Source organism: Mobula hypostoma, chromosome 8 (genome assembly GCF_963921235.1).
Source record: "Mobula hypostoma chromosome 8, sMobHyp1.1, whole genome shotgun sequence".
In the NCBI taxonomy this organism is placed as follows: domain Eukaryota; kingdom Metazoa; phylum Chordata; class Chondrichthyes; order Myliobatiformes; family Myliobatidae; genus Mobula; species Mobula hypostoma.
Genome location: NC_086104.1, coordinates 127,828,531 through 127,840,872, shown reverse-complemented (window position 1 = coordinate 127,840,872; position 12,342 = coordinate 127,828,531). Strand labels below are relative to the sequence as shown.

The 12,342-nt window shown below is 43.7% G+C and overlaps 1 protein-coding gene across 5 annotated transcripts in view; it reads left to right on the top strand.

Moving 5' to 3' along the window:
• LOC134350927 (STAM-binding protein-like) overlaps positions 1 to 12,342 on the top strand; it is an 83,778-nt gene that overhangs the window by 64,753 nt on the left and 6,683 nt on the right. For 4 of the 5 annotated variants that reach the window (XM_063056772.1, XM_063056775.1, XM_063056774.1 and 1 more), the window contains exon 9: positions 10,529 to 10,628. In XM_063056772.1, the coding sequence (XP_062912842.1) occupies positions 10,529 to 10,628 (100 nt within the window). The remainder of the gene's footprint in view (positions 1 to 10,528; positions 10,629 to 12,342) is intronic. The other variant, XR_010019030.1, reaches the window with a different exon arrangement.

Genomic DNA, 12,342 nt, shown 5'->3' with positions numbered 1-12,342 from the left:
GTAGTCTGGGGTTCTGTTGTTTTAGAAGTGACAGAGCAGGAGGGATTAAAGGGGGAGGAGTGGCATTACTAGTCAGGGTGCGTGTCACGGCAGTGCTCAGTCGGGACAGACTGGAGAATTTGTCTGGTGAGTATGAGTGGAGCTGAGAAATAAGAAAGCTATGGCCATGTTGACGAGATTATTATTGACCACCCAACAGTAGAGGAATATATTTCTAAAGAGATCAGACTGTTGCGAAATACATAAGGTTGTGATAGTAGGTGATTTTAACTTTCCACATATTGACAGGCACTCACATACTGTGAAAAGATTGGGTGGGATAGAGTTTGCCAAGTGTGTTCAGTAAAGTTTCCTTAATCAGAACATGGAAGTCCCAATAGAATGTGTGCAACACTTGATTGATTAAGAAATGAGTCAGAGCAGGTGACAGAAGTTTGTATAGAGGAACACTTTGCATCTAGTGATCATAATGCCGTTCGTTTCAAGGAGGTTATGGAAAAGGATAGGTCTAGCCCTCGGGTTAAGATTCTAAATTGGAGAAAGGGCAATTTTGATGGTATCAGAATGGATCTAGCAAGAAAAAAACTCAGGAGTGTGAAGAGAAGGTATGAGATTGTTTTAGCGGACAAGAGAAAGAGTCCCAAGAGCCTCTATAGATACAGTGCCTATTTTAAAAGAAAGTATTCACCCTCCTCAGAAGTTTTCATGTTTTATTGTTTTACAACATTGAATTGCAGTGGATTTAATTTGGTTTTTTTGACACTGATCAACAGAAAAAGACTCTTGCGTCAAAGTGAAAATTTGTCAAAGCCACCACCATGCTTCACGGTAGAGGTAGTGCATTTTTTGATGATGTGAGATGTTTGGTTTACGCCAAATATAGCGTTTAGTGTGATGGCCAAAAAGCTCAATTTTGGTTTCATCAGACCAAAGAATCTTCTTCCAGCTGTCTTCAGAGTCTCCCACGTTCCTTCTGGAAACCCTAGCTGAGATTTTGTGAGTTTTTTCAACAATATCGTCCTCTTTGCCACTCTCCCATAAAACTGTGACTGGTGAAGCACCCGGGCAACAGTTGTTGTATGTGCAGTCTCTCCCATCTCAGCTACTGAAGCTTGTAACTCCTCCAGAGTTGTCATGGGTCTCTTGGTGGCCTCCCTCACGAGTCCCCTTCTTTCATGATCACTTAGTTTTTAAGGACTGGCAGCTCCAGGTAGATTTACAGCTGTGTCATATTCTTTCCATTTCTTGATAATTGACCTAACTGTACTCCAAGGGATATTCAGTGACCTGGAAATTTTCTTGTATCCATGTCCTGTCTTGTGCTTTTCAAAAAGCTTATTGCAGAGTTGCTTGGAGTGTTCTTTTACCAGGATACTGACTCACCAGCAGTTGGACCTTCCAGATAGAGATGTATTTTTACTACAATCATTTGAAACACCTTGACTCTCCATTTGGAGATGTGGAGGTGATCTCCATTTAACTAATTATCTGATCGCATCCACGATATCATGAAGTAGGAAGGAGAACAACCAGAGGTCGTGGTACATATTGGTACCAATAACTTAGGTAGGAAAAGGGAGGAGGTCCTGAAAACAGACTACAGGGAATTAGGAAGGAAGTTGAGAAGCAGGACCTCAAAGCTAGTAATCTCAGGATTACTGCCTGTGCCACACGATGGTGAATATAGGAATAGAATGAGGTGGAGGATAAATGCGTGGCTGAGGGATTGGAGCAGGGGGCAGGGATTTAGATTTCTGGATCATTGGGACCTCTTTTGGGGCAGGTGTGACCTGTAAAAAAGGACGGGTTGCACTTGAATCCACAGGGGCCCAATATCCTGGTGGGAAGGTTTGCTAAGGCTGCTGGGGAGAGTTTAAACTAGAATTGCTGGGGGGTGGGAACAAACTGAAGAGACGGAGGAAGAGGTGGTTGGCTCACAAATAGAGAAAGCTTGTAGACAGTCTGAGAAGGAAGATGGGCAGGTGATAAAGAAGGGATACATTCAAACTGATGGTTTGAGATGTGTCTGTTTTAATGCAAGAAGCATCATGAACAAAGCGGATGAGCATAGAACGTGGCTCAGTACTTGGAGCTATGATGTTGTGGCCGTTACAGAGACTTGGTTGACTCAGGGCAGGAATGGTTACTTGGAGTGCCAGGCTTTAGATGTTTCAGAAAGGACAGGGAGGGGGGCAAAAGAGGCACTGTTGATCAGAGATAGTAGACAATCCCTCCATTACTTCCTCCTTTTCTGCAGCTGTGACACTGAGTCTCTGTGGGTGGAAATTAGGAAGAAGGAGGGGTCAATAACTCTACTGGGTGTTTTTTATAGACCTCCCAATAGTAACAGGGACATTGAGGAGCAGATTGGTAAACTAAATCTGGAAAGGTGTAATAATAACAAGATTGTTGTGGGAGATTTTAATTTCCCAAATATCGATTGGCATGTCTCTAGAGCGAGGGGTTTAGATGGGGTGGAGTTTTTTAGGTGTGTTCGGGAAGGTTTCTTGACACAATATATGGATAAGCCTCCAAGAGGAGAGGCTGTACCTGATCTGGTATTGGGAAATGAACCTGGTCAGGTGTCAGGTCTGTCATTGGGAGAGCATTTTGGAGATAGTGATCATAATTCTATCTCCTTTACCAGAACATTGGACAGGGATAGGAACAGACAAGTTAGAAAAGCGTTTAATTGGAGTAAGGGGAAATATGAAGCTATCAGGCAGGAACTTGGAAATATAAATTGGGAACAGATATTCTCAGGGAAATGTACAGCAGAAATGTGGCAAATATTCAGGGGATATTTGCATGACATTCTGCATAGGTATGTTCCAATGAGACAGGGCAAGAATGGTAGGGTACAGGAACTGTAGTGTATAAAGGCTATTGTAAATCTAGTCAAGAAGAAAAGAAGAACCTACGAAAGGTTCAAAAAACTAGGTAATGATAGAGATCTAGAAAATTATAAGGCTAGCTGGAAGGAGCTGAAGAATGAAATTAGGAGAACCAGAAGGGGCCATGAGAAGGCCTTGGTGGGCAGGAGTAAGGAAAACCCCAAGGTATTCTACAAGTATGTGAAAAGCAAGAGGATAAGACATGAGATTATAGGACCAATCAAGCGTGACAGAGGAAAAGTGTGTATGGAACCAGAGGAGATAGTAGAGGTACTTAATGAATACTTTGCTTCAGTATTCACTATGGAAAAGCACCTTGGCGATTGTAGGGATGACTTACAGCGGACTGCAAAGCTTGAGCATATGGACATTAAGAAGGAGGATGTGCTGGAGCTTTTGGAAAGCATCAAGTTGGATAAGTCACCGGGACCAGATGAGATATACCCCAGATTACTGTGGGAGACGAGGGAGGAGATTGCTGAATATCTTTAAATGATCATCAGTGGGGACTGGAGAGGTTCCGGAGAATCGGAGGATTCAAGAAAGGGAATAGAGATAGCCCAGGAAATTATAGACCAGTGAGTCTTACTTCAGTGGTTGGTAAGTTGATGGAGAAGATCCTGAGAGGCAGGATTTATGAACACTTGGAGAGGCATAATATGATTAGGAATAGTCAGCATGGCTTTGTCAAAGGTAGGTCGTGCTCTACAAGCCTGATTGAATTTTTTGAGGATGTGACTAAACACATTGATGAAGGTAGAGCAGTAGATGTAGTGTATATGGATTTCAGCAAGGCATTTGATAAGATACCCTATGCAAGGCTTATTGAGAAAGTAAGGAGGCATGGGATCCAAGGGGACATTGCTTTGTGGATCTAGAATTGGCTTGCCCACAGAAGGCAAAGAATGGTTGTAGATGGGTCATATTCTGCACAGGGGTGGGTAACTAGTGGTGTGCCTCAGGGATCTGTTCTGGGACCCCTTATCTTTGTGATTTTTATAAATGCCCTGGATGAGGAAGTGGAGGGATGGGTTAGTAAATTTGCTGATGACACAAAGGTTGGAGGTGTTGTGGATAGTGTGGAAGGCTGTCAGAGGTTACAGCGGGATATTGATAGGATGCAAAACTGGGCTGAGAAGTGGCAGATGGAGTTGAACCCAGATAAGTGTGAGGTGGTTCATTTTGGTAGGTCAAATATGATGACAGAATATAGTATTAATGGTAACACTGTTGACAGTGTGGAGAATCAGAGGGATCTTGGGGTCCGACTCCATAGGACAGTCGAAGCTGCTGTGCAGGTTGACTCTGTGGTTAAGAAGGCATACGGTGCATTAGCCTTCATGAACCATGGGATTGAGTTTATGAGCCGAGAGGTAATGTTGCAGCTATATAGGACCCTGGTCAGACTCCACTTGGAGTACTGTGCTCAGTTCTAGTCACCTCACTACAGGAAGGATGTGGAAACCATAGAAAGAGTTCAGAGGAGATTTATAAGGATGTTGCCTGGATTGGGGAGCATGCCTTATGAGAATAGGTTGAGTGAATTTGGCCTTTTCTCCTTGGAGTGACAGAGGATGAGAGGTGACCTGATAGAGGTGTATAAGATGATGAGAGGCATTGATCGTGTGGATAGTAGAGGCTTTTTCCTGGGCCTGAAATCGCTATCACGAGAGGGCACAGTTTTAAGATGCTTGGAAGTAGGTACAGAGGAAATGTCAGGGGCAAGTTTTTTACACTGAGAGTGGTGAGTGTGTGGAATGGGCTGCTGGCGACGCTGGTGGAGGCAGATACAATAGGGTCTTTTAAGAGACTCCTGGATAGATACATGGAGCTTAGAAAAATAGAGGGCTATGGGTATTCCTAGGTAATTTCTAAAATAAATACATGTTCGGCACAGCATCATGGGCCAAAGGGCCTGTATTGTGCTGTAGGTTTTCTGTGTTTCTAATTATGTGACTTCTGAAACCAATTGGCTGCACCAGTGATGATTTGGTGTTTCATATTAAAGGGAGTGAATATCTGCAATCAATTATTTTGATTTTTATATCTGTAATTAATTTAGATCAAGTTGTAGAGATCTATTTTCACTTTGACACGAAAGAGTTTTTTTGGCAAGTTACCAGGAAAGTTGTTGAAGGCAAGGTGGTGGAAGTTGTCTACACGGATTTTAGCAAGGCATTTGACAAGGTCCCGTATGGGAGGTTGGTCAAGAAGGTTCAGTCGCTTGGCATTCAAGCTAAAGTAGTAAATTAGATCAGACATTGCCTTTGTGGGAGAAGCCAGAGATGGTTGCCTCTCTAACTGGAGGCCTGTGGCTAGTGGAGTGCTTCAGGGATCGGTGCTGGGCCCTTGGTTGTTTGTCAGCTGTTTCAAAGATCTGGATGGTAATGTGGTTGACTGGATCAGAAAACCTGTGGATGACACCAAGATTGGGGGTGTATTCGACAGCAAGGAAGGCTATCAATGCTTGCAGCAGGATCTGGAGCAGCTGGAAAAATGGCAGATGGAATTTGATGCAGGCAAGTGTTAGGGCTGTGAGGAGTGCAGTAGAGCTGAGGGATCCGGGAATACAGATCCATAGTTACTTGGAAGTGGCGTCATATGTAGATAGGGGCCTAAGGAAAGCTTTTGGTGTATTAGCTTTCATAAATCAGTGTACTGAGTACAGGAGTTGAGAGGTTATGTATAAGGCATTGGTGAGGCATAATTTGGAGTATCGTGTGCAGCTTTGGTCATAGGAAAGACATAAATAAGATTGAAAAAGGGCAGAAAAATTTATAAGGATGTTGCTAGGATTTGAGGACCTGAGTAATGGAGAAAAGTTGAATAGGTTAGGACTTTATTTCCTACGATGTAGAAGATTGAGAGGAGATTTGATAAGAGTTATGCAAAATTATGATGGGTATCAATAGGGTAAATGGAAAAAGGATTTTGCCACTGATGTTGGATGAGTCTGCAACTGGAGGTAGTGGGTTAAGGGTGAGAGCTGAAATGTTTAAGGGGAACATGAGAGCTAACTTCTTCACTCGGAGGAACGGGCTGCCAGCACACATGGTGGATGTGGGTTTAATTTAAACATTTAAGAGAAATTTGGCCAAGTACATGGATGGGAGGAATGTGGAGGGCCATGGTCCAGGTGCGGGTCAATAGGAATAGACAGATTAATGGCTTAGCTTAGACTAGATGGGCTGAAGAGCCCTTTTCTGTACTGTAGTGTTCTGTGACCTGATAATGTTAATTTATTGGAGTTTTCAAAATTGTAATGAACAGATTTTTCATCTGCTGTTACAATACTGCCCCTTCATTTAATTCTTCCCTTTTTTCTAAATATGCTTTAGTCATAGTCATACTTTATTGATCCGGGGGGAAATTGCTTTTCATTACAGTTGCACGATAAATAATAAATAGTAATAAAACCATAAATAGTTAAATACTAATACGTAAATTATGCCAGGAAATAAGTCCAGGACCAGCCTATTGGCTCAGGGTGTCTAACCCTCCAAGGGAGGAGTTGTAAAGTTTGATGGCCACAGGCAGGAATGACTTCCTATGACGCTCTGTTGCATCTCGGTGGAATGAGTCTCTGGCTGAATGTACTCCTGTGCCCAACCAGTACATTATAGAAACATAGAAACATAGAAAATAGGTGCAGGAGTAGGCCATTCGGCCCTTCGAGCCTGCACCGCCATTTATTATGATCATGGCTGATCATCCAACTCAGAACCCCGCCCCAGCCTTCCCTCCATACCCCCTGACCCCTGTAGCCACAAGGGCCATATCTAACTCCCTCTTAAACATAGCCAATGAACTGGCCTCAACAGTTTCCTGTGGCAGAGAATTCCACAGATTCACCACTCTCTGTGTGAAGAAGTTTTTCCTAATCTCGGTCCTAAAAGGCTTCCCCTTTATCCTCAAACTGTGACCCCTCGTTCTGGACTTCCCCAACATCGGGAACAATCTTCCTGCATCTAGCCTGTCCAATCCCTTTAGGATCTTATACGTTTCAATCAGATCCCCCCTCAATCTTCTAAATTCCAACGAGTACAAGCCCAGTTCATCCAGTCTTTCTTCATATGAAAGTCCTGCCATCCCAGGAATCAATCTGGTGAACCTTCTTTGTACTCCCTCTATGGCAAAGATGTCTTTCCTCAGATTAGGGGACCAAAACTGCACACAATACTCCAGGTGTGGTCTCACCAAGGCCTTGTACAACTGCAGTAGTACCTCCCTGCTCCTGTACTCAAATCCTCTCGCTATAAATGCCAGCATACCATTCGCCTTTTTCACCGCCTGCTGTACCTGCATGCCCACTTTCAATGACTGGTGTATAATGACACCCAGGTCTCGTTGCACCTCCCCTTTTCCTAATCGGCCCCCATTCAGATAATAATCTGTTTTCCTATTTTTGCCACCAAAGTGGATAACTTCACATTTATCCACATTAAATTGCATCTGCCATGAGTTTGCCCACTCACCCAACCTATCCAAGTCACTCTGCATCCTCTCAGCATCCTCCTCACTGCTAACAATGCCACCCAGCTTCGTGTCATCCGCAAACTTGGAGATGCTGCATTTAATTCCCTCATCCAAGTCATTAATATATATTGTAAACAACTGGGGTCCCAGCACTGAGCCTTGCGGTACCCCACTAGTCACCGCCTGCCATTCTGAAAAGGTCCCGTTTATTCCCACTCTTTGCTTCCTGTCTGCTAACCAGTTCTCCACCCACACCAATACCTTACCCCCAATACCGTGTGCTTTAAGTTTGCACACTAATCTCCTGTGTGGGACCTTGTCAAAAGCCTTTTGAAAATCCAAATATACCACATCCACTGGTTCTCCCCTATCCACTCTACTAGTTACATCCTCAAAAAATTCTATGAGATTCGTCAGACATGATTTTCCTTTCACAAATCCATGCTGACTTTGTCCGATCATTTCACCGCTTTCTAAATGTGCTGTTATCACATCCTTGATAACTGACTCCAGCAGTTTCCCCACCACCGACGTTAGGCTAACCGGTCTATAATTCCCCGGTTTCTCTCTCCCTCCTTTTTTAAAAAGTGGGGTTACATTAGCCACCCTCCAATCCTCAGGAGCTAGTCCAGAATCTAACGAGTATGATGATCGGACAAAGTCAGCATGGATTATGTAGTGGATGGGAGACATTGTCCAAGACGGCATGCAACTTAGACAGCATCCTCTTTTCAGACACCACCGTGAGAGAGTCCAGTTCCATCCCCACAACATCACTGGCCTTACGAATGAGTTTGTTGATTCTGTTGGTGTCTGCTACCCTCAGAGGTATACCCCAACTGGTTAACACCGAGCCTTTTCTGGATGGTGTTGCAAATTCTATGCTTGCTTCACTGCTAGTCCACTGTCTTGACAATGCTTGAATTTTCTCATTGAGTCACATATCTCTAACGAGCGTGTCCGTGTTTTGAATTCTACAAACAATTGAATTCCACAATATTACCCCCAGACTTCTCCCAGTACTGAGCAAACGGTGTCAGATCTGCTGGTGCTACTTCTAGGGATCAGAATTGAGCACAACCCACCAAAGGGTGTTACCAGCATCGTGTATAGTTGCAACATGAAAACCCCCATCCTGTACTCAGTGCCCTGATTGATAAGGGTAAGCAGGCAATTTGCCTTCTTGACCACCCCGTCTGCCTGTGTCTCCACTTTCAAGGAACAACAGCATGTACCTGTAAGCTCAGGGTCTCTGCTTGACAACGCTGTCCCGGCCCTTCCATCCTGATTGAACTTGCCAAAATGCGACAGCTCACACTTGTCCGAGTTAAATTCCACCTGCCATTCCTTGGTCCACTTCAGTTCGTGTAGATCCTTTTGTAACACAAGACCAATTTTTCATTATCCACTATGCCACTAATTTTGATGTTATCCAAAATACACTCTGTCATCCATATTGTCAATACAGAGGACCTGTCACTGATCCCTGAGGTTCACTGGCTGCAAACTTCCAATCTGACAACTCTCCACCAAAACTCTCGGTAGCCTTTCATCAAATTAATTTTGAATGCTGCTGGCTACTCACCCTGAATCCCTTATGATCTAACCTACCAAGCAGAAAGTTCTCAGAAATCCATATTAATGGTAATCACACCAATTCAGGTATAGGAGCTGGGATGAATGAATGGGTGTGAAGGGGGAAAGCCATTCAGTGTAGATTTACTTTCACACTTGTGAAAGTATGAACTTCCATCCAATGCTTACCATCACCAGTCTTCTGTGTTACCTCTTGAACTCTCCCTGTCTCACTTTTAAAAGCCTCCCACTTGCTAGAGGCTCCTTTACCTGTTGACTCAATCAACCTTTGCAAGTTCCTGTCCAATGCCATCAAAATTACCCAATTTCCTTTAAAACCCTAGACTGCAGGGTGCTGGTCCAGGAGATTTGCCATCTTCCAGCCTCATAAGTTGGCCAAGTACATATCTTCTGTTGAATCATTTTGGGTTCCTCCTCTAAATCATTACTTGTGGAATGTTTATGATGTTTCTCACCATGACCTCCAGATGACTTCATGTGCTGTGCAGTCAGTTGGTAGCTGGCAAGTTCCAAAAACAAAGATCTGATAGTGACCTTATTAGTGATTTTGGTGTCAGGGCAAGTACATCAAGGATAACTTCAGGGACTGCCGTGGAATTAACAAATTTCACCACACATGCTGGTGATAATAAATCTGATTCTGATCTCTATCAGTGAAGGAGGGCAGCTGGTACATCTAAATTAAACAGCTGTTCTGCACTTTAACAGTCTTTCATTGCCTCTGTTATTGCCTTCTCTTACAAGCTGTCCCCAGGTTACAAAGTGGTTCCCTTTTTACAGACACAAGGTGATTTTATCCATAAGTTGGATGGTGTCGTTAAGGACCAATTAACAGGACCCTTTATTGTCTTTCCCTGCCTAGTTAGATGTCCTGATTCTATATAATGGCTGGTTTCTAGAGGCTTGAAGTATCAGTGGATGTTATGTTGCTTAATGGAATATCGTTGCATAAGTATTGCTTGTCAACTTCGAGAGCTTCTCTCCTAAGTAGCCTCCCACAGGGAAACCTGCAGCTGCAGTTTTAGAAGAGGGTGGTGTCTTACTATGGGGAGGTTATAAGTCAATATATATTTTCCACTGAGACTGATTGTCACTCCTATTTAGTGACATTTACCAGAGTCCTTATGTCAGGTGCTTGTAACCCAGGCAGGGCCTGTATTACCCTGGTGTCTTTACCTTGATTAGGAGCTCGAGTCTGTGTTGTGCACTTTAAAGCTAGGATCTTCGGATTTGGAGTGATGTACTGCCAGTGAAATAGGGAGATCAATGTGTGTTGATGTAGTCTTCCAGGAATATTAAAAGCCGTTGATCAGGTTATTTAAAATAGGCAAGCTGTAAGATAAAACCAGCTGTGAAATCCATTTTGATGAGAAAAAGCTGGAGTAATGAATTGGCCTCCTTTTACACAATGAACTCTAGCTGCTGTCAATTTTTTTCAACAAAATCTACATGCACGATATTAGATTCGGTTTTATTCTGTAACAGCAAAGAGGCTTTAACTATTAGCTGTTTGTTACCACCTGTGGTCCTTTGTTCTGACTGATTCCTCTTTCTTTGAAAAGGTCAGGTTTTTTCAGATTGACCGAGCATGGAATGGATGAGATCTCTTCCTGTAAGCAGAAGGGTTTTCACCCGCATGTTAAGGACCCCCCTCTGTTTAATGTAAGTATGATTTTCTGCCTGTGGCTTTCTGAATGGAAATTAGGAATGTTAATACAGCACCCCGTACTCTGCAAAAGTCTTAGGCACATATATATAGCTCGGGTGCCCAAGACTTACGGACGGTACTGTACTTGTCAACGTGGAGCGGAGAGCGAGTTTGGCAAGGAGTGAGGAGTGTTGGGAATGGCAAGGGTGAAGTGTTGCAGAGGGGGTGTGGGACATGTGGCAGAGAAGGAGTGCCAGGTGCGGGGGTACCATGGGTGCAGACACACCCAGCCCTGAGACACTAGGCAAAGTCGTTTGATTCCAAACAATTGTTGTATTGATCACTACTGAATGTGTGCTTCCTACTCCCTCCCCTCTTCCCAACCTTGATTTCCCCTCTCCCTGCCCCCTTCCCACCCTCAGTCCACATTGGAGACCCTCCTGTGCAATACATATGAAACCCTGCAGGTTTCCTTGGCTGCGTAAGTCTAGGGAATACACACTCGGGTCCCGCCAAACGACTCTCCCAACCCAAACCCCAGTATGTGTGAATGCTGTGTAATCTGCTACCCTGTTACAACTCAAAGTGTCAAAAATAACAGCAGCACACTACGTACGATCGAAGGAATTATATTTATGAATCTTACCTAAAGGGTTACTAAAGAAAAGAAAGAAAAAAACAAAAAAGGGCCCATTATAATTAACCAGTTGGAGCTCAATTCACCGATCCCCAGTCGATCTCGCAGTCTGGCTCCATCGAATCATGACCTCCCCACCGGGTCGCACCCTACGACCGGTTCTCTCTGGCGTCTTCTCTCTCCATCTCACCCCGAGCAAAATACACAGCTCACATTCCAAAGCGTCCGTTATCTCTAACCATTACCCCAACACTGCTTCGACAGAAAGAGCATTACGTTAGCAGTTAAACCTTTCCCAGGGTGTTGCACATAAAATTGCTACTTGACTATGCAAAGGTCTTTAAGTACCCTAGCTATATAAATGTGCCTATAACGTTTGCACAGTACTGTGCATGCAGTTATCCAAAGCAGTAATTGATTATTTGATTTATATTGTAATTCACCCTGATTCTGCCTTCATAGTTTCCACGAGTGTGACAATAAGGCTACACATGATGATACAGAGATTAATAAAAGTTATTTTCCCATGACACTAGAGCTAGAAATAGAGTTTAAGGAGACGGGGAGAAATTTAAAGGAAGTGTAACGTCCACACACTGGAAGGTGGTTATCTGGAACCAGCTGTCAGAGGAGGTGGTGGAGACAGAGGCAGGTACAATGTTTAAAAGCTCTTTATATAGGTGCTTGGATAGGAGGAGAGTGAGGGGATATGAGCTGATGCAGGCAAATGAAGTTGGTATAGATAGACATGACAGTTAACGTGAACAAAGTGGGCTGAAGGCTGGTTAACTGTGCTGTACAATTCTATGCTTTTCTGTGTTCTCCTTTCCCCCACTAAAGAAGTGTCTTAGTTGGTGCTTACTCCTGGTGGCAGAGTTTTGGTGTCTGTCTTCACACCTTGATAACATATAAAGTCTGTGCTTGATGGCAACCAAGCAGCATTTAAGCTTGTACTGATAGGTGGCAAGTAATCTCTGTGGCTCACAAGAACCAGCTAGTGAATACCTTCAAGAAGATCACTTGGCATTATTGCTGTGGTCACACACTGAGAATTCTGGGTGCATTACCATTGACTGGATATGTCACTGGCT